This window comes from Nerophis lumbriciformis, linkage group LG10 (assembly GCF_033978685.3).
Source record: "Nerophis lumbriciformis linkage group LG10, RoL_Nlum_v2.1, whole genome shotgun sequence".
In the NCBI taxonomy this organism is placed as follows: Eukaryota; Metazoa; Chordata; class Actinopteri; order Syngnathiformes; family Syngnathidae; genus Nerophis; species Nerophis lumbriciformis.
Window position 1 is genome coordinate 4008864 of NC_084557.2, and position 19968 is coordinate 4028831.

The window sequence follows — 19968 nt, forward strand, 5'->3', positions numbered from 1 at the left end:
TTTGAGCTGTAATTTGACCCCCTTAACATGCTTCAAAACTCACCGAACTGAACACACACATCAGGACTGGCAAAAATTGTGATCTAATAAAAAAACCTAACCCCAAATCTCAAAATTGTGCTCTAGCGCAATTTTTTAATGAAACGCACAAAAAACTGCTCCTCGGATGAAAAAACTGACAAAACTGCCTGTAACTCCCACTGGGAAGGTCGGAGAGACATGAAACAAAAACCTCTATGTAGGCCTCACTTAGACCTACATTTCATAAATTGACAACCCCCCAGCAAAAATCAACAGGAAGTTTGCTATTCCCCCTTCAAAACAAATTTTTTGTAAAAACCGGTCACCTTCCTTCAAAAACTATCTCCTCTGAGCGCGTTTGTCGTTTCGGCTTCAAATTAACACAGGAGAGAGATTAAACCCTTGTGTATAAAATAACAGAACAGCGTTTTAATACCTGCTCCGGTTTTGATTTTATGACCCTTCAAAGACCCGCTGCGCTGATGCTGCTGCGCTGCTGTTTTTTTAAGATGGCTGCTTAAAAGCAGGAAGCACCAACGTGCCCACACAATGCAGACAAGGTAGGTACACTAGACAAAAGTCTTGGGACACTTCAGACTAAAAGTAGACAAAAGTATTAGGACACTTATGACTATCACTGGACAAAAGTATTGGGACATTTAGGACTAGCACCTGCCAAATATGCGGGCCCGACAAATGCTGTTTGCAGCTTTAATTATATATCCTTTTGTTGTGGGGCAGACTGGCTCGTACATGCTAGGGGTGTAACGGTGCGTGTATTTGTATCGAACAGTTTCGGTACGGGGGTTTCGGTTCGGAGGTGTACCGAACGAGTTTCCACCCGGACATATTAAGTAGCGTACCGCACGTTGTGTAAACAATGCACACCGAGGCATGCTAGCAGCTAACGGGCTACGATACGTCCTCTTTTCACCGGACATGTCCTCTTTTGCGGAGCTGTCAGGACGGAGTTTCTTAAATGCCTCAAATGTCCGGCATTTTGAGTTAGGGTTGCGTGTATTTTCAATGCACGTTCAGGGTTAAGAAGGGGTTAAAAACAAAACAAATTGTGGAGGTGTGTCAGTAGCATTCGAGGGAGGGGCAGAGACAGAGAGCGAGAGAGTTATGATAAACGCGCATGCGTCGCCAGGCTCTGCTTTTTATCCATAGACGTATCAGATTTAATTTTTTATTATCTATAGCAGGGGTGTCAAAAGTGTGCCCCGGAGGCCATTTGCGGTCCACAGCTAATGTTTTAAAGGCCCACGGCACATTCTAAAAATACTATTAAAATAAACAAAAACATATCAAAAGTGAAATAAAAAAGCCTAAAGGTTAAATGTAATTTAGAAAAAGTTGCAATATTGACTAATAAAACAAAGCTGTTTTTTTTTTTTCTTTCAAACTGTCATTGCTCAAAACACAATGTTATGATGAATTATTGACCGATCCAAGGTTCAGATTACTTCACATCAAATATGCCACTAAGAAAAATATTTTTGGTGGAAGATCGATTGTAGCTGAGATAGGCTCCAATGCCCCCCGTGACCCTGAAGGGAAAAAGCGGTAAAAAAATGGATGGATGGGATTTTGCAAATTTCGTAAATAAATACCGTATTTTCCGCACTATAAGGCGCACCTAAAAACCACAAATTTTCTCAAAAGCTGACAGTGCGCCTTGTAACCCGGTGCGCTTTATATATGGATTAATATTAAGATTCATTTTCATAAAGTTTCGGTCTCGCAACTACGGTAAACAGCCGCCATCTTTTTTCCCCGTAGAAGAGGAAGTGCTTCTTCTTCTACGCAAGCAACCGCCAAGGTAAGCACCCGCCCCCATAGAACAGGAAGCGCTTCTTCTTCTACTGTAAGCAACCACCCGCCCGCGTAGAAGAAGCGCGCGGATATTACGTTTCATTTCCTTTGTGTGTTTACATCTGTAAAGACCACAAAATGGCTCCTACTAAGCGACAGGGATCCGGTTCATGAAAAGACGCAATCTCTCCATCCGCACACGGACTACTATTTCACAGCAACTGCCTAAAGACTTTCAAGAAAAGCTGGCTACTTTCCGTGCATATTGTAAAAACAAGATAGCTGAAAAAAAGATCCGGCCAGAGAACATTATCAACATGGACGAGGTTCCACTGACTTTTGATATTCCTGTGAACCACACTGTGGATACAACGGGAGCACGTACGGTGAATATTCGCACCACAGGGAATGAGAAGTCATCCTTCACTGTGGTTCTAGCTTGCCATGCTAATGGCCAGAAACTTCCACCCATGGTGATATTCAAAAGGAAGACCTTGCCAAAAGAGACCTTTCCAGCCGGCGTCATCATAAAAGCTAACTCGAAGGGATGGATGAAGAAAAGATGAGCGAGTGGTTAAGGTAAGTTTACGCGAAGAGGCCGGGTGGCTTTTTTCACGCAGCTCCGTCCATGTTGATATAAGACTCCGTGCGCGCCCACATCACGCTGGTTTTTAATATATTATTAAAGTTTGACTGACCTATCTGACTGTTTTTTTGACATTCCTTTAGCGCAGTTAGATGCGGCTTATAACACAGGGCGTCTTATAGGTGGACAAAGTTTTGAAATATGCCGTTCATTGAAGGCGCGGCTTATAACCCAGGGCGCCTTATGGTGCGGAAAATACGGTAACCCAAAAATTTATATTTTGTTGTTTTCTTACTGTACCGAAAATGAACCGAACCGTGACCTCTAAACCAAGGTACGTACCGAACCAAAATTTTTGTGTACCGTTACACCCCTAGTACATGCACATACATCCTCCGCTGTTGCCATTTCTAATACAAAGTAGCATATAATTCTAACTTATATCTATCAGTAGCTTCAATATGGAAACGATAAAAACTACAACATGGCTGACAGGGAGCAGACGCAGTCAAAGGTGGAGGGCTTCGCCACGTAAGTAAGTCTGTCCAGAAACACGGCGCATTCTGAAGTCAGGAAGCGGTTTGAAGATGTAAAACCAAATCTATGCAATCTTTTGACCAAAGCACCACCATCCATCCATTTTCTACCGCTTGTCTCTTTTGTGGTCGCTGGAGCCTATCTCAGCTGCATTCGGGCGGTAGGCGGGGTACACCCTGGACAAGTCGCCACCTCATCGCAGCAAAGCACCACCATTACTTGTTATATAGATCAGTGTTTATCAACCTTTTTTGAGCCAAGGCACATTTTTTGCGTTGAAAAAATGCGGAGGCACACCACCAGCAGACATCATTAAAAAACACAACACAGTTGACAGTAAAAAGTCGTTGTCGCAATTGTTGGATATGACTTTAAACCATAACCAAGCATGCATCACTATAGCTCTTGTCTCAAAGTAGTTGTACTGTCACCACCTGTCACATCACACCCTGACTTATTTGGACGTGTTTGCTGTTTTCCTGTATGTAGTGTTTTACTTCTTGTCTTGCGCTCCTATTTTGGTGGCTTTTTCTCTTGTTTTGGAATTTTCCTGTAGCAGTTTCATGTCTTCCTTTGAGCGATATTTCCCGCATCTACTTTGTTTTAGCAATCAAGAAGATGTTAGTTGTTTTTATCCTTCTTTGTGGGGACATTGTTGATTGTCATGTCATGTTCGGATGTACATTGTGGACGCCGTCTTTGCTCCACAGTAAGTCTTTGCTGTCCTCCAGCATTCTGTTTTTGTTTACTTTGTAGCCAGTTCAGTTTTAGTTTCATTCTACATAGCCTTCCCTAAGCTTCAATTACTTTTCTTAGAGGCACTCACCTTTTGTTTATTTTTGGTTTAAGCATTAAATACCTTTTACCTGCACACTGCCTCCCTGCTTTTCCGACATCTACAAAGCAATTATCTACCTGCTGCCACCTACTGATATGGAAGAGTATTACACGGTTACTCTGCCCAGCTCTAGACAGCACCGACACTCAACAACAACACATCATTTGCAGACTATAATTTCTGGTTTGCAAAAAATATTTTTAACCCAAATAGGTGAAATTAGATAATCTCCCACGGCACACCAGACTGTAACTCACGGCACACAGTGGTTGAAAAACACTGATATAGATCACAAGGAAGTATTTTACATGTAGAGAAAAACAATCACAATATAACCACTTTTAAGTGATCACAGATGTTCAGTATGGGAATAGAAAGATATGCTATATTGCTCTGAAATTTGAGCAAGTGATTGCTAATCTTCCACCATCTTTGACGAAAGCGTGTGAAACAAGACAACAGTAACCAAGGGGTGTGGCTTAGTCGGAAGCGTCTAATAAAAAAAAAACTAGACAGCTTTTCTCAAAAGGACAAAAATCGCCACTTCCATACTCCTTTCTATACACTTTACGAGAAATACATGGGGGGCAAACTCCGTAGCTTGCTAGCTTGTGCGCACTAGCTTTCTGAGACTCTTATTTTGATAGCGCAGGCAGGATGAAGCAGCGCTTTTATTGTGAAGACAGGAACTGTGCCGTCAGTTTTTAGAGTTTTGACGGCAGGTACAGCCCGAGAGTCTGTTGAAATAAAAAGTATTTCCCACCTTCCTGTCGGTCGTTTTTTCTTAATAATGATGTGGCAGCAGCAAGCGTCATCTTACAAGACCCTCGGGTGCCATGAATGTCAATCAAGTGACCAAAGTCACGTCTTGGTGAAGATTGATGATGTCTCATTTTTTAGCTCTATTTTTTTAATACATGGCTGGAGATGGACTGACACACCCTCCACCATCCACCACTAGCTTGCCATCCATGTAATGGGCACCCCTGTACTATACTGTTGCTGTGGTAGTGTGGGCACCTGTGTGTTGCAAAATTCTGCTTTTATAGCACGCTAGTTCTTTTTTAAGCTTTTCTTGATACTTTTTCTGCTTAATACAACTACCGTATTTTTCGGAGTATAAGTCGCACTGGAGTATAAGTCGCACCTGCTGAAAATGCATAATAAAGAAGGAAAAAAACATATATAAGTTGCACTGGAGCCCGGCCAAACTATGAAAAAAACTGAGACTTATAGTCCGAAAAATACGGTACTTGCTTAGTAAAACAAATATATACAGACGATATAGATCAGTACTAGGGGTGTAACGGTAAACAAAAATTTCGGTTCGGTACGTACCTCGGTTTAGAGGTCACGGTTCGGTTCATTTTCGGTACAGTAAGAAAACAACAAAATATAATTTTTTTGGTTATTTATTCACCAAATTTGCAAAATCTTCCACGAAAAATATTTTTCTTAGTGGAATATTTGATGTGAAGTAATGGGAACCTTGGATAGGTCAATAATTCATAATAACATTGATTTTGATTCAATATTATGTTTTGAGCAATCACAGTTTGAAAGAAAAAAAAACAGCTTTGTTTTATTAGTCAACATTGCAACTTTTTCTAAATTACATTTAACCTTTAAGCTTTTTTATTTCACTTTTGTTATGTTTTTGTTTATTTTAATAGTATTTTTAGAATGTGCCGTGGGCCTTTGAAACATTAGCAGTGGGCCGCAAATGGCACACTTTTGACACCCTTGCTATAGATAATAAAAAATTAAATGTGATAAATCTATGGATAAAAAGCAGAGCCTGGCGACGCATGCACGTTTATCATAACTCTCTCTCTCTCTCTCTGTCTCTGCCCCTCCCTCACCAATGCTGCTGCGCGCACAATTTGTTTTGTTTTTAACCCCTTCTTAACCCTGAACGTACATTGAAAATACACACAACCCTAACTCAAAATGCCGGACATTTGAGGCATTTAAGAAACTCCGCCCGGACAGCCCTGCAAAAGAGGACATGTCCGGTGAAAAGAGGACGTATGGTCAGTCTATCGTAGCCCGGTCGTTGCGCCTCGGTGTGCATTGTTTACACAACGTGCGTTACGCTACTTAATATGTCCGTGTGGAAACTCGTTCGGTACACCTCCGAACCGAACCAAAACAAATACACGTACCGTTACACCCCTAATCAATACTGCATCAAAGCTGCCAATGTTAAACATTAAATGTACAGTTAATAATGATGTTTAACCTTGGAAAACCATCCACCCATTTTGTACCGCTCGACGCTAGATTTGTTTCAATTTCTATGTTTCCCCCACGGAACATATTCAAAACGCTATCAAATCCGAGGTGGACAAGCATCACCCAACTGACTGAGACGGGACTTTAAAAGCTCCACTGTATTTCCCCTTACGACGATATTCTCCTTCTCACCTTTCTGCAGGCGGGGCAAAGGCCGTTCTCGTCCGTGCGTATGCGATGCCAACAGAAGCGGCAGATCTGGTAGCCGCAGGTGCACGGGAAGAAGTTAACGTCGTCGATCTCCAGCGGCTCCATGCACAGGGGGCACTCCATGGGGTCATCCTTCATGTCGGGGCTATGGGACATCCTATGACGGGCGTGGCGGTGAGGCTGAGCGTTGTCGGAAGGGGTGGTCGCAAAACACAGAGCTACGGGAAGAAAAACAGTGAGACTAACCCCATTGTGACCGGAGGTAAACTTTGTAATGTTTTCATCTTACAATGTGGTCCAATAAGGGTGCAAACACAATGGATGGCTTTAAGATAGTAGATAGATAGTACTTTATTGATTCCTTCAGGAGAGTTCCCTCAGGAAAATGTAAAGATTTTAAAATTAAAATTTAAAAAATTTAAAACACTCCTCATGGTCAGTACATCCAATATTATGCTACAAAAGGTGATGAAATCTCTTCAAGGCAAGTGCAGAAGGCCCACATTTAGAATACTTTTGACAAGAACAGGAAAGTTTGATCATATTACGCCTATACTGGCTCACCTGCACTGGCTTCCTGTGCACTTAAGATGTGACTTTAAGGTTTTACTACTTACGTATAAAATACTACACGGTCTAGCTCCATCCTATCTTGCTGATTGTATTGTACCATATGTCCCGGCAAGAAATCTGCTTCAAAGAACTCCCGATTATTAGTCATTATCAGAGTCCAAAAAAAGGCTGCGGTCTATAGAGCGTTTTCTATTTGGGCTCCAGTACTCTGGAATGCCCCCCCGGTAACAGTTAGAGATGCTACCTCAGTAGAAGCATTTAAGTCCCATCTTAAAACTCATTTGTATACTCTAGTCTTTAAATAGACCCCCCTTTTAGACCAGTTGATCTGACATTTCTTTTCTGCTCTGCGCCCCTGTTCTTCTTGGGGAAGGGAGGGGGGGGGGGGGGGGGACCCAGGATGGACCACTCGTCTGTGCCTCGGTTGGGGACATCTCTGCGCTGCTGACCTGTCTCCGCTCGGGATGGTCTCCTGCTGGCCCCACTATGGACTGGACTCTCACACTATTATGTTTGATCCACTATGGACTGGACTCTCACACTATAATGTTAGATCCACTATGGACTGGACTCTCACAATATTATGTTAGATCCACTATGGACTGGGCTCTCACACCATTATTTTAGATCCACTATGGACTGGACTCTCACACTATTATGTTAGATCCACTATGGACTGGGCTCTCACAATATTATGTTAGATCCACTATGGACTGGACTCTCACACTACTATGTTAGATCCACTATGGACTGGACTCTCACACTATTATGTTAGATCCACTATGGACTGGACTCTCACACTATTATGTTAGATGCACTATGGACTGGACTCTCACACTATTATGTTAGATCCACTATGGACTGGACTCTCACACTATTATGTTAGATCCACTATGGACCAGACTCTCACACTATTGTGTTAGATCCAATTTGGACTAGACTCTCACAATATTATGTTAGATCCACTATGGACTGGACTCTCACACTATTATGTTAGATCCAATTTGGACTAGACTCTCACAATATTATGTTAGATCCACTATGGACTGGGCTCTCACACTATTATGTTAGATCCACTATGGACTGGACTCTCACACTATAATGTTAGATCCGCTATGGACTGGACTCTCACACTATTATGTTAGATCCACTATGGACTAGACTCTCACACTATTATGTTAGATCCACTATGGACTGGATTCTCACACTATTATGTTAGATCCACTATGGACTGGACTCTCACACTATTATGTTAGATCCACTATGGACTGGACTCTCACAATATTATGTTAGATCCACTATTTACTGGACTCTCACACTATTATGTTAGATCCAATTTGGACTGGACTCTCACACTATTATGTTAGATCCACTATGGACTGGACTCTCACTATTATATTAGATCCTCTATGGACTGGACTCACACAATATTATGCTCGATCCACTCGACGTCCATTGCACCGGTCGCCCAGGGGTGAGGGGTCCCCACATCTGCGGTCCCCTCCAAGGTTTCTCATTGTTATCCCATTGGGTTGAGTTTTTTCTTTCCCTGATGTGGGATCTGAGCCCAGGATGTCGTTGTGGCTTGTGCAGCCCTTTGAGACACTCGTGATTTAGGGCTATATAAGCAAACATTGATTGATTGATTGATTAATTGAATAGTGATTGTGTATAAATAACACGTTTTGGGGTTTTTTGCGCCACTTAATGCTTGACAACTGCTTGCCAGAGTCCAATGCAGATACATATACAAAAATAAAACAACAAATGGGGGGGGGGGGGGGGGTTCGGTGGCCACGGATGAAGCGCTGGCTGTCCAGGGTCTGGACCCAGGGCGGACCACTCGTCTGTGCCTCGGTTGGGGACATCTCTGCGCTGCTGACCTGTCTCCGCTCGGGATGGTCTCCTGCTGGCCCCACTATGGACTGGACTCTCACACTATTATGTTAGATCCACTATGGACTGGACTCTCACACTATAATGTTAGATCCACTATGGACTGGACTCTCACACTATTATGTTAGATCCGCTATGGACTGGACTCTCACACTATAATGTTAGATCCACTATGGGCTGGGCTCTCACACTATTATGTTAGATCCACTATGGACTGGACTCTCACACTATTATGTTAGATCCACTATGGACTGAACTCCCACACTATTATGTTAGATCCAATTTGGACTACACTCTCACAATATTATGTTAGATCCACTATGGACTGGACTCTCACACTATTATGTTAGATCCAATTTGGACTACACTCTCACAATATTATGTTAGATCCACTATGGACTGGACTCTCACACTATTATGTTAGATCCACTATGGACTGGACTCTCACACTATTATGTTAAATCCAATTAGGTCTAGACTCTTACAATATTATGTTAGATCCACTATGGACTGGACTCTCACACTATTATGTTAGATCCACTATGGACTGGACTCTCACTATTATGTTAGATCCACTATGGACTAGACTCTCACACTATTATGTTAGATCCAATTTGGACTAGACTCTCACAATATTATGTTAGATCCACTATGGACTAGACTCTCACACTATTATATTAGATCCACTATGGACTGGACTCTCACACTATTATGTTAGATCCAATTTGGACTAGACTCTCACAATATTATGTTAGATCCACTATGGACTAGACTCTCACACTATTATATTAGATCCACTATGGACTGGACTCTCACACCATTATGTTAGATCCACTATGGACTGGACTCTCACACTATTATGTTAGATCCACTATGGACCAGACTCTCACACTATTATGTTAGATCCAATTTGGACTAGACTCTCACAATATTATGTTAGATCCACTATGGACTGGACTCTCACACTATTATGTTAGATCCACTATGGACTGGACTCTCACACTATTATGTTAAATCCAATTTGGTCTAGACTCTTACAATATTATGTTAGATCCACTATGGACTGGACTCTCACAATATTATGTTAGATCCACTAAGGACTGGACTCTCACAATATTATGTTAGATCCACTACGGACTGGACTCTCACTATTATATTAGATCCTCTATGGACTGGACTCACACAATATTATGCTCGATCCACTCGACGTCCATTGCACCGGTCGCCCAGGGGTGAGGGGTCCCCACAGCTGCGGTCCCCTCCAAGGTTTCTCATTGTTATCCCATTGGGTTGAGTTTTTTCTTTCCCTGATGTGGGATCTGAGCCCAGGATGTCGTTGTGGCTTGTGCAGCCCTTTGAGACACTCGTGATTTAGGGCCATATAAGTAAACATTGATTGATTGAATAGTGATTGTGTATAAATAACACGTTTTGGGGTTTTTTGCGCCACTTAATGCTTGACAACTGCTTGCCAGAGTCCAATGCAGATACATATACAAAAATAAAACAACAAATGGAGCCGGTGAGAGAACATTTGGCTTAAAATACACTTTACACGACAACAGTCAAGTGAATGTAGAGAAAAGTGACGAACGCCTTATGAGTCGTACCTTATGACAGATGTTATATTTGACCACCACAAGCTAACATTGGCTGCGATTCGGATAAAAGAAGCTGCCCTTTAAAAAAAAAAATAGGAAGCCGCTGGAAGCGTGGGAGTCAACATTGAAACTGGGCATAGGGGTTTCAAGACGACGCCGACAAAGTCAACACTTTATAAACACGGATGACACGACGTGACGTTTCCGCCCTGACTTACTGACAGCTTCGCTTGATGACCACCGGCGCGGCTAGCATGCTAACGTGAACCCGGCTAGCATGCTAACGCGGCTAACATGCTAATATGAACGCAGCTAGCGTGCTAACACAGCTAGCATACTAACGTGAACACAGCCCGGAGTCGGGCTTAACGACGCGGCCTACAGGGAGCTAACACGGCGCTAGACGCTGAGCTGCCCGCGGTAGAAACGTCTGACAGCGGCCTTATTCCGTTGGGAAAGATATGTTGTCTTCGGGGTGCTCGCCAGCCAGCCGGCAGGTACGTATTCGGGGTCAATTGTCCTTGAGCGAGCGGGGGGAGAGTGCAGGCTAAGCTGGCAAAGTTAGCGTTACTTACCCAGTCCGTATTTAGCCGAGGACTCCACTCCAACACAGACACACCGAAATTGGGCGGGGACTGCAAGCCAACGTAAATGTGAAAATGTCCAAAATATCTCTACGAGGTCACTCCGTGTAACCGCGGGTGTGCTGTTTGGTTGCAATTAAAAAGACTATAAAGGTGTTTCTGCCCCTGTCTTTTTTTCTTGGCTGTTGGGGAGACAATTTTACGCTCAAACCACCATCTTAGCTAGCATTAAAGTAAGGGAGGAGGGAGTGGGGCAAGCACCACATTGCCACTGAGTTTGCGCGGAGTGGTGCATTGTGGGAGATTGAGTTCTTTTATTCGTTTTTTTTTAATCCAAGCATTATGTACCAGAGGTGGGACCAAGTCATTGTTAAAAATAGCTGACCGTTTTTTTCCCCCTTCTTTGGGATTATATTCCCAGTTTTGATCTCGGACGTCTGGTCACTAATAGCATATACGAATATTCTATTACTGTTAAGCAAACTATGAATAATAAAACATGTGTCCTTTATCATAGCTACACGTATGACAAAAAACGGCGTGAAAATCAGTGGTATTCAGTGAGGTAAGATGAATTAAGTGCGCTGACAGTTCATTGCTCCTGCCAAATTAATTGCACTGAGTGGAGCGGGTCACCACTCCAAGATGGCGGCCCCGCGTCTCGTCAGCCCCAGTAGGCAGTAGAGCTCGATGCTGCGTACCCTTACAACATGTCTATGGAAACAACTACTAAAGTACACTTCATTCACGAACGGTGTTACAAAAAGACATTGTAGCGTACAGAAGAAATGCACACAAAGTCTGACACTCTCTTTAAACTTTTATCGAGCATCTAAAACAGCTCAATTTATCTCGTTCCTTCCACACGCACGTCCATCCTCATTCCTCATTTCCGCAACAACCAACGCTTTCTCCTTCTTCGCCAATCACCTTACAGGCGTGGTACGTTCATGACAATGGGAATTCTGAATATCACTCACCAGAGGTGGGACCAAGTCATTGTTTTGCAAGTCACAAGTAAGTCTCAAGTCTTTGCCCTCAAGTCCGAGTCAAGTCCCGAGTCAAGACAGGCAAGCCCCGAGTCAAGTCCAAAGTCAAGACTGGAAAGTCTCAAGTCAAGTCCTAAGTCCTGCATTTTGAGTTTCGAGTCCTTTCAAGTCCTTTTAACCACAGACTAATATATTAACACAGATTGTGTATGCTTTTCAAACGCTGTATTTATTTATTAAAACAAGTGCATTTTAAATTGCAGGAAAGAAAATTGTGCTGACATTGCACTTTATAATAGCACTATTAACCAGTCATTTTAAACATGAACTCATTCCTTTACAGAACAAACACATTGAAAAATAAAGTGCAAATGTACTTATTTGTACAAAAGTGTTAACATTGAAAAAAACATGACATATACGTGAACATAACAAAAAAGTTGTACCGTATTTTCCGCACTATAAGGCGCACCTAAAAACCACAAATTTTCTCAAAAGCTGACAGTGCGCCTTATAACCCGGTGCGCTTTATATATGGATTAATATTACGATTCATTTTCATAAAGTTTCGATCTCGCAACTACGGTAAACAGCCGCCATCTTTTTTCCGGTAGAACAGGAAGCGCTTCTTCTTCTACGCAAGCAACCGCCAAGGTAAGCACCCGCCCCCATAGAACAGGAAGCGCTTCTTCTTCTACTGTAAGCAACCACCCGCCCACGTAGAAGAAGAAAAAGCGCGCGGATATTACCGTACGTTTCATTTCCTGTTTACATCTGTAAAGACCACAAAATGGCTCCTACTAAGCGACAAGGATCCGGTTCATGAAAAGACGCAATCTCTCCATCCGCACACGGATTACTATTTCACAGCAACTGATATTCCTGTGAACCGCACTGTGGATACAACGGGAGCACGTACGGTGAATATTCGCACCACGGGGAATGAGAAGTCATCCTTCACTGTGGTTCTAGCTTGCCATGCTAATGGCCAGAAACTTCCACCCATGGTGATATTCAAAAGGAAGACCTTGCCAAAAGAGACCTTTCCAGCCGGCGTCATCATAAAAGCTAACTCGAAGGGATGGATGAAGAAAAGATGAGCGAGTGGTTAAGGTAAGTTTAAGTTTACGCGAAGAGGCCGGGTGGCTTTCTTCACGCAGCTCCGTCCATGTTGATATACGATTCCATGCGCGCCCACATCACGCTGGTTTTAATATATTATTAAAGTTTGACTGACCTATTTGACTGTTTTTTTGACATTCCTTTAGCGCAGTTAGATGCGGCTTACAACACGGGGCGGCTTATAGGTGGACAAAGTTTTGAAATATGCCGTTCATTGAAGGCGCGGCTTTTAACCCAGGGCGCCTTATGGTGCGGAAAATACGGTACTTTTTTATATGTCAGGGCCCTATGCTGCATTGCATTTGCAAAAGACCAAATTAGCCAAGAGTCTGTCAGTCATTTGTGCACGATGGGGGCGTAGTATGATGCCACCATGGCTGAAAACTCGCTCCACTGGAGCACTGGAGGCAGGCACTGCCAAGACTCTCATGGCCACTCGGAACAGTGGAGGAAGAGTCTTCATGTTCAATGCCCAGAACAAAAGGGGGGAGAGAGTTGTTTTGGGTTGGTGCACTACTTGTAAGTGTATCTTGTGTTTTTTATGTTGATTTAATTAAAAAAAGAAGAAAAATATATATTTCTTGTGCGGCCCGATACCAATCGATCCACGGACCAGTACCGGGCCGCGGCCCGGTGGTTGGGGACCACTGAGGTAAACAACCAACAGTATGTCAGCTAGCTAAAACGGTACACATATTCATAATATAGTACGGTATACATTTTAACTGACCTTTATTTTACTATTTTTGTCTTTTTTTAGGTGGCTAAAATACGCGGTGCTGCTGACCGCCGTCTAACGTTACGTGTGATATATTGACTAACGTAACCCTGCTTAAAAAAAATCACTGAACAAAAAGTATGAATAAGGTAGTGAACTGCAACAGATTCCCGTGTTTGCAATAACGTTATAACGTTAGCAGTGAGTTTACAGCCTCACTGATTTAACTACACAGCAAATAAAAGTCACGTTACTTAGCCAATAAACGTTATCTTACATTCAAAACTTACCGTTTTTTGTGCAACTTCAAATGCCGGACGAAGTTGGAAGTTGTTGCCTCTCCATCAGTCATTTTCGAACCGCATGTGTTGCATACTGCAAACCGTTTTGTGTTTACCACCTCGTAATTTTTATACCCAAACAAAGTTATTTTAGGTATCATTTTTTGTTCACTGGCGTGTGGTTTGGACATGTCTTCTTCCTGCAATTTGATTGGATGAATGCTGTGTGATGAAAACAAAGTAGATCTAATTTGATTGGCTGTTGCACTGAGAGCACACCAGCTGACACACGCAACGCTGATAGACAAGTACACAATGAAAAATACGGAGCGCTCCCGAATAACTTTTTCATCTTTGGGTTTTGGGGAAAGTGGCAAGTCATGTCAAGTCATGTCAATTCAAAAGGCTCAAGTCCAAGTGAAGTCACAAGTCATTGATGTTAAAGTCGAAGTCGAGTTGCAAGTCTTTTTACATTTTGTCAAGTCGAGTCTAAAGTCATCAAATTCATGACTCGAGTCTGACTCGAGTCCAAGTCATGTGACTCGAGTCCACACCTCTGTTATGTACAAACCCTGTTTCCATATTCATTCATTCATTCATTTTTTATTTATCACCTTCATTGATGTGCATCTTTGATCGATAAACAATTATACCTCAATTATTCAATCGTACATTTACACACCAATGCCTGAGAAGGAGCAGGATGAAGAAACATCTTATATTTTCCTGCCCCCTTCAACATAATACGTAGTTTTACTTAATGGATATCATATAAACCAACAATTACATCCAAATATAATGAAAACAAACAAAAAACACACAAAAAAACACAAGAGCAAAACTTCATGAAGTACAAACTGAACAAAGAAAAAAGTAATATACCCGGGGTGTGGGGAAAAAAATCGATTCGAATTCGAATCGCGATTCTCACGTTGTGCGATTCAGAATCGATTCTCTTTTTTTTTTAAATCGATTTTTTTTTAGTTAAATATTTTTTTATTTTTTTTATTTATTTTTTTTTTTTTATTTAATCAATGCAACAAAACAATACACAGCAATACCATAACAATGCAATAAACAGAGCAATTGAGAGGAGACAGACACGACACAGAACAAACAAGAGTTGGGAAATTGTGTTAGATGTAAATATAAACGAAATACAATGATTTGCGAATCCTTTTCAACCCATATTCAATTGAATGCACTACAAAGACAACATATTTGATGTTCAAACTCATAAACTTTTTTATTTTTTTTTTGCAAATAATAATTAACTTAGAATTTCATGGCTGCAACACGTGCCAAAGTAGTTGGGAAAGGGCATGTTCACCACTGTGTTGCATGGCCTTTCCTTTTAACAACACTCAGTAAACGTTTGGGAACTGAGGAGACCATACTTGCCAACTAGAGATGTGCGGTTTGCGGGCACAACCGCGGAGTCCGCGGATTATCCGCGGATCGGGCGGATGAAATTTTAAAAAATTAGATTTTATCCGCGGGTCGGGTCGGGTCGGGTCGGGTCGGGTCGGGTCGGGCGTTTGAAATAAAAAAAATTAGATTTTAAATAGATTCAGGCGGGTGGCAGTTAAACCAATTCGGAAATATATATACATAGTTAAATGTTGTTACCCACATACGAAAAACGAGCAGGCACCTGCTCCATATTCCACAACAGAAGAAAAAAAAAAAAAGAGATGGACACTTTTACGGAGCAGAGAAGGCCCCCGACGCCTCGCCGGGGTCCGGGACCGAGGCCCCTTCCCCCGAGAGGGCCCCACCGGGAGCCGTAGCTGAGGCGATCCGCGAGAAGGGCCCCACGCACGTCCAGGGTCACCACCGCGCCCACCGCACCGACACCCCGCCTTCGCCGCGGCCGGCGTCACGCGCAGCAGGTAAACAGCTTACCTGCCCGCCACCCCCGTGGCCGGGGGCTCGTAACAGGGGTCACTCCGCACGCTCCGCCCGCGCAGCTTACCTGCCCGCCACCCCTGTTGCCGGGGGCGCGTAACAGGGGTCACTCCACGCGCAGTGCGCTCACGAAAGGGGTGGGGCTCACCCTGGTTGATATAGACAGCAGCTAGGACGGTGGCCATGGACGTCGGAACCCGCTAAGGAGTGTGTAACAACCCACCTGCCGAATCAACTAGCCCTGAAAATGGATGGCGCTGGAGCGTCGGGCCCATACCCGGCCGTCGCCGGCAGCGAGACGCGCTTGGAGGTGCGCTCAGCGCGGCTCCCATATGATTGCGCACTGGTGTGCGTCTGGGTCGTGACAGCGTGGCACGCGAATGTCTGTGCTGCATTGGATCAGTCTCCTTTCTTTAACAGGCAAAAGCTTTATAACCTCACTAATGCCTTGCATCGTCTATATTAGATATATAACAACGGGCGGGTGCGGGCGGATGCGGTTCTGATCAAATGTTAGATCGGGTGGATTGCGGATGGTTGACGACTTTCTGATGCGGTTGCGGATGAAATAATTGCCTATCCGCGCATCTCTATTGCCAACCTTGAGACCTCCGATTTCGGGAGGTGGGGAGTGGGGGCGTGGTCGGGGTGGGTGGGGCGGGGCGTGGTTGGGGGCGTGGTTAAGAGGGGAAGAGTATATTGACAGCTAGAATTCACCAAGTATTTCATACATATATATATATATATATATATATATATATATATATATATATATATATATATACATCCTGAAAATATGCAAACAAATCTGTGTTTAAATAATTGATACTTCAAACTTGCATAAATATAACATGAATATAAGATAACTTGGCTTCTGAGAGCTTCAAATTGTAATGAATAAAATGGTAAAGTTGTTGATAAACAAGCAATTATTTTAATAATTAAATATGGTCATTTTAAATGAATTATTATGATAATTTAAAATTAATTATTTCAAATATGTTTATTTTAATGTACCGGTATAATTCTATGGCTGGATGTAATAAGGAGTCAGAAAAAATACAAATAAAAATACAATTAATTTTGATGTTTTTAGCAAAATATAGTCAACATTTATTTCGTTTTTTGTTATTTTTAATTAATAAATATATTTATTTTTGGGTAAAATAAACATAATAATACAATTTATCTCTAGTCTGGATGATTTAGTTCTTGTCACCCTGTTGTCCTCCCGTCATGAAAAAAGGCTGTCCTCACTCAGGTCCGCATGGAGCTGGAGAGGGCGTGGCCTTCAGCTGCGGCTGAAAATCGGGAGATTTTCGGGAGAATATTTGTCCCGGGAGGTTTTCGGGTGAGGCGCTGAATTTCGGGAGTCTCCCGGAAAATTCGGGAGGGTTGGCAAGTATGAAGGAGACACATTTTTGAAGCTTCTCAGGTGGAATTCTTTCCCATTCTTGCTTGATGTACAGCTTAAGTTGTTCAACAGTCCGGGGGTCTCCGTTGTGGTATTTTAGGCTTCATAATGCGCCACACATTTTCAATGGGAGACAGGTCTGGACTACAGGCAGGCCAGTCTAGTACCCACAGTCTTTTACTATGAAGCCACGTTGATGTAACACGTGGCTTGGCATTGTCTTGCTAAAATAAGCAGGGGCGTCCATGGTAACGTTGCTTGGATGGCAACATATGTTGCTCCAAAACCTGTATGTACCTTTCAGCATTAAGATGTGTAAGTTACCCATGTCTTGGGCACTAATACACCCCCATACCATCACAGATGCTGGCTTTTACACTTTGCGCCTATAACAATCCGGATGGTTCTTTTCCTCTTTGGTCCGGAGGACACGACGTCCACAGTTTCAAAAAAACAATTTGAAATGTGGACTCGTCAGACCACAGAACACTTTTCCACTTTGTATCAGTCCATCTTAGATGAGCTCAGGCCCAGCGAAGCCGACGGCGTTTCTGGGTGTTGTTAATAAACGGTTTTCCGCCTTGCATAGGAGAGTTTTAACTTGCACTTACAGATGTAGCGACCAACTGTAGTTACTGACAATGGGTTTCTGAAGCGTTCCTGAGCCCATGTGGTGATATCCTTTACACACTGATGTCGCTTGTTGATGCAGTTCAGCCTGAGGGATCGAAGGTCACGGGCTTAGCTGCTTACGTGCAGTGATTTCTCCAGATTCTCTGAACTCTTTGGGGGTTTGTAATAGGTGTAAAATATTTTGGACCTAAGTCTCTAAAAAACTTTAAGCGTTTTAACACTAGTAAAGAAATTACAGTGCAGAATATCCATCCATCCATCCATCTTCTTCCGCTTATCCAAGGTCGGGTCGCGGGGGCAGCAGCCTAAGCAGGGACGCCCAGACTTCCCTCTCCCCAGCCACTTCGTCCAGCTCTTCCCGGGGGGATCCCGAGGCGTTCCCAGGCCAGCCGGGAGACATAGTCTTCCCAACGTGTCCTGGGTCTTGCCCTAAACACCTCCCTAGGGAGGCGATCGGGTGGCATCCTGACCAGATGCCCGAACCACCTCATCTGGCTCCTCTCGATGTGGAGGAGCAGCGGCTTTACTTTGAGCTCCCCGCGGATGACAGAGCTTCTCACCCTATCTCTAAGGGAGAGCCCCGCCACCCGGCGGAGGAAACTCATTTCGGCCGCTTGTACCCGTGATCTTGTCCTTTCGGTCATAACCCAAAGCTCATGACCATAGGTGAGGATGGGAACGTAGATCGACCGGTAAATTGAGAGCTTTGCCTTCCGGCTCAGCTCCTTCTTCACCACAACGGATCGATACAGCGTCCGCATTACTGAAGACGCCGCACCGATCCGCCTGTCGATCTCACCATCCACTCTTCCCTCACTCGTGAACAAGACTCCGAGGTACTTGAACTCCTCCACTTGGGGCAGGGTCTCCTCCCCAACCCGGAGACGGCACTCCATACCTTTTCCGGGCGAGAACCATGGACTCGGACTTGGAGGTGCTGAATAGTGTATGAAAAAATGACAGTCCAGTCCATAGTGGATCTAACAAGTTTAATGCTTGTATTATTTGACTTAGTTTTACTGAACAATGCAGAATATAGGATTTATTTTGCATCCATGCATTGCACACACCAATAATTTCTAAATGAAAGGCCTTCATTTTTCACATCGTATTCCTAACTAGGATTCCACACAAAAATGAAGCAGAAAACCAATCCTTGTTTTTTTCCCCCCCTGCCTATAATGTACAAATATTTTCAGTCAATCCACAAGAATCTGGGTGGGGGCCAGCTGTTATGGGGAACCCGGTGGGGGTCCACAGAGTGTGCTGTCAGCACGTGGGCGATGGGGTGTGGCGATGCGAGGGACAGGCGCGCGGCCAGGAGACCCATGCGAACACAGGTGTCCGTGTCTTGACCCTGGACCATCCCCGCCATCAGGGCACCTGTGAGACTGCACAACATGGCCGTGATGACTTCTTCTTCAAAGACCGACAGAGAAGTTGTCATCTACCTATCTCCTGCTCCTGAGACGTTCATCGTCTCCCGTGCTGCTACCTTCAGAGCTGGGTAGTGGACGGCACACAGCTTTCTCTTCTCCAAACACAGCAGATTATACGTTACAAGGTTCTCTAGTCATCAATTGATGCCCTGTCTCACCTTCTTGTCTTTCCTCGGCTGCAGGCGGACTGAGCCTGCTTGATGCTCCCCGCACACCAACACCCCGTCGGCCCCCAAGGTCACCACCAGGCAGTGGATGTGCTCCAGAAGGGGGCGTGAGAGAGCCACGGCCAGACTCAGCAGCTGCTCCAAGGAACTTGGGAGCACTAGCGAGTCCACCAGAAGACATCCTGAGCCCCCGTCCTCACGTATGGGTTGATAATGCAGACCTCACCTTCAGGCGTCTGGAGGCCCAGCGTTTTGTTCATGGTGCACAGCTCCGCCAAATTTGGGGAGGTGTAGGCCAACGACTTCCAGGCGTCTGACAGGAAAGGCTTGCAAGCCTTTTCGGAATCGGTGGGCTCATACCAAACTGAGTAGAAATAGAGCGTCCCTATTTCACAATAGCT

The 19968-nt window shown here is 43.8% G+C and overlaps 2 protein-coding genes across 6 annotated transcripts in view; both read right to left on the minus strand.

The window, feature by feature from the left end:
- cnot4a (CCR4-NOT transcription complex, subunit 4a) overlaps positions 1-11170 on the minus strand; it is a 46337-nt gene extending 35167 nt beyond the window's left edge. For both annotated transcript variants that reach the window (XM_061970409.2, XM_061970408.2), the window contains exons 1-2: positions 10888-11170; positions 6225-6460 (exon numbers count right to left, since the gene is read on the minus strand). In XM_061970409.2, coding sequence (XP_061826393.1) covers positions 6225-6398 — 174 coding nt within the window. In that variant the 5' untranslated portion in view covers positions 6399-6460; positions 10888-11170. The remainder of the gene's footprint in view (positions 1-6224; positions 6461-10887) is intronic.
- Positions 11171-18936: 7766 nt separating this feature from the next.
- LOC133612183 (uncharacterized) overlaps positions 18937-19968 on the minus strand; it is a 39406-nt gene continuing 38374 nt past the window's right edge. For 3 of the 4 annotated variants that reach the window (XM_061969349.2, XM_072913869.1, XM_072913871.1), the window contains 4 exons: positions 19794-19931; positions 19559-19725; positions 19413-19495; positions 18937-19352 (listed from right to left, as the gene is read on the minus strand). In XM_061969349.2, coding sequence (XP_061825333.2) covers positions 19157-19352; positions 19413-19495; positions 19559-19725; positions 19794-19931 — 584 coding nt within the window. In that variant the 3' untranslated portion in view covers positions 18937-19156. The remainder of the gene's footprint in view (positions 19353-19412; positions 19496-19558; positions 19726-19793; positions 19932-19968) is intronic. The other variant, XM_072913870.1, reaches the window with a different exon arrangement.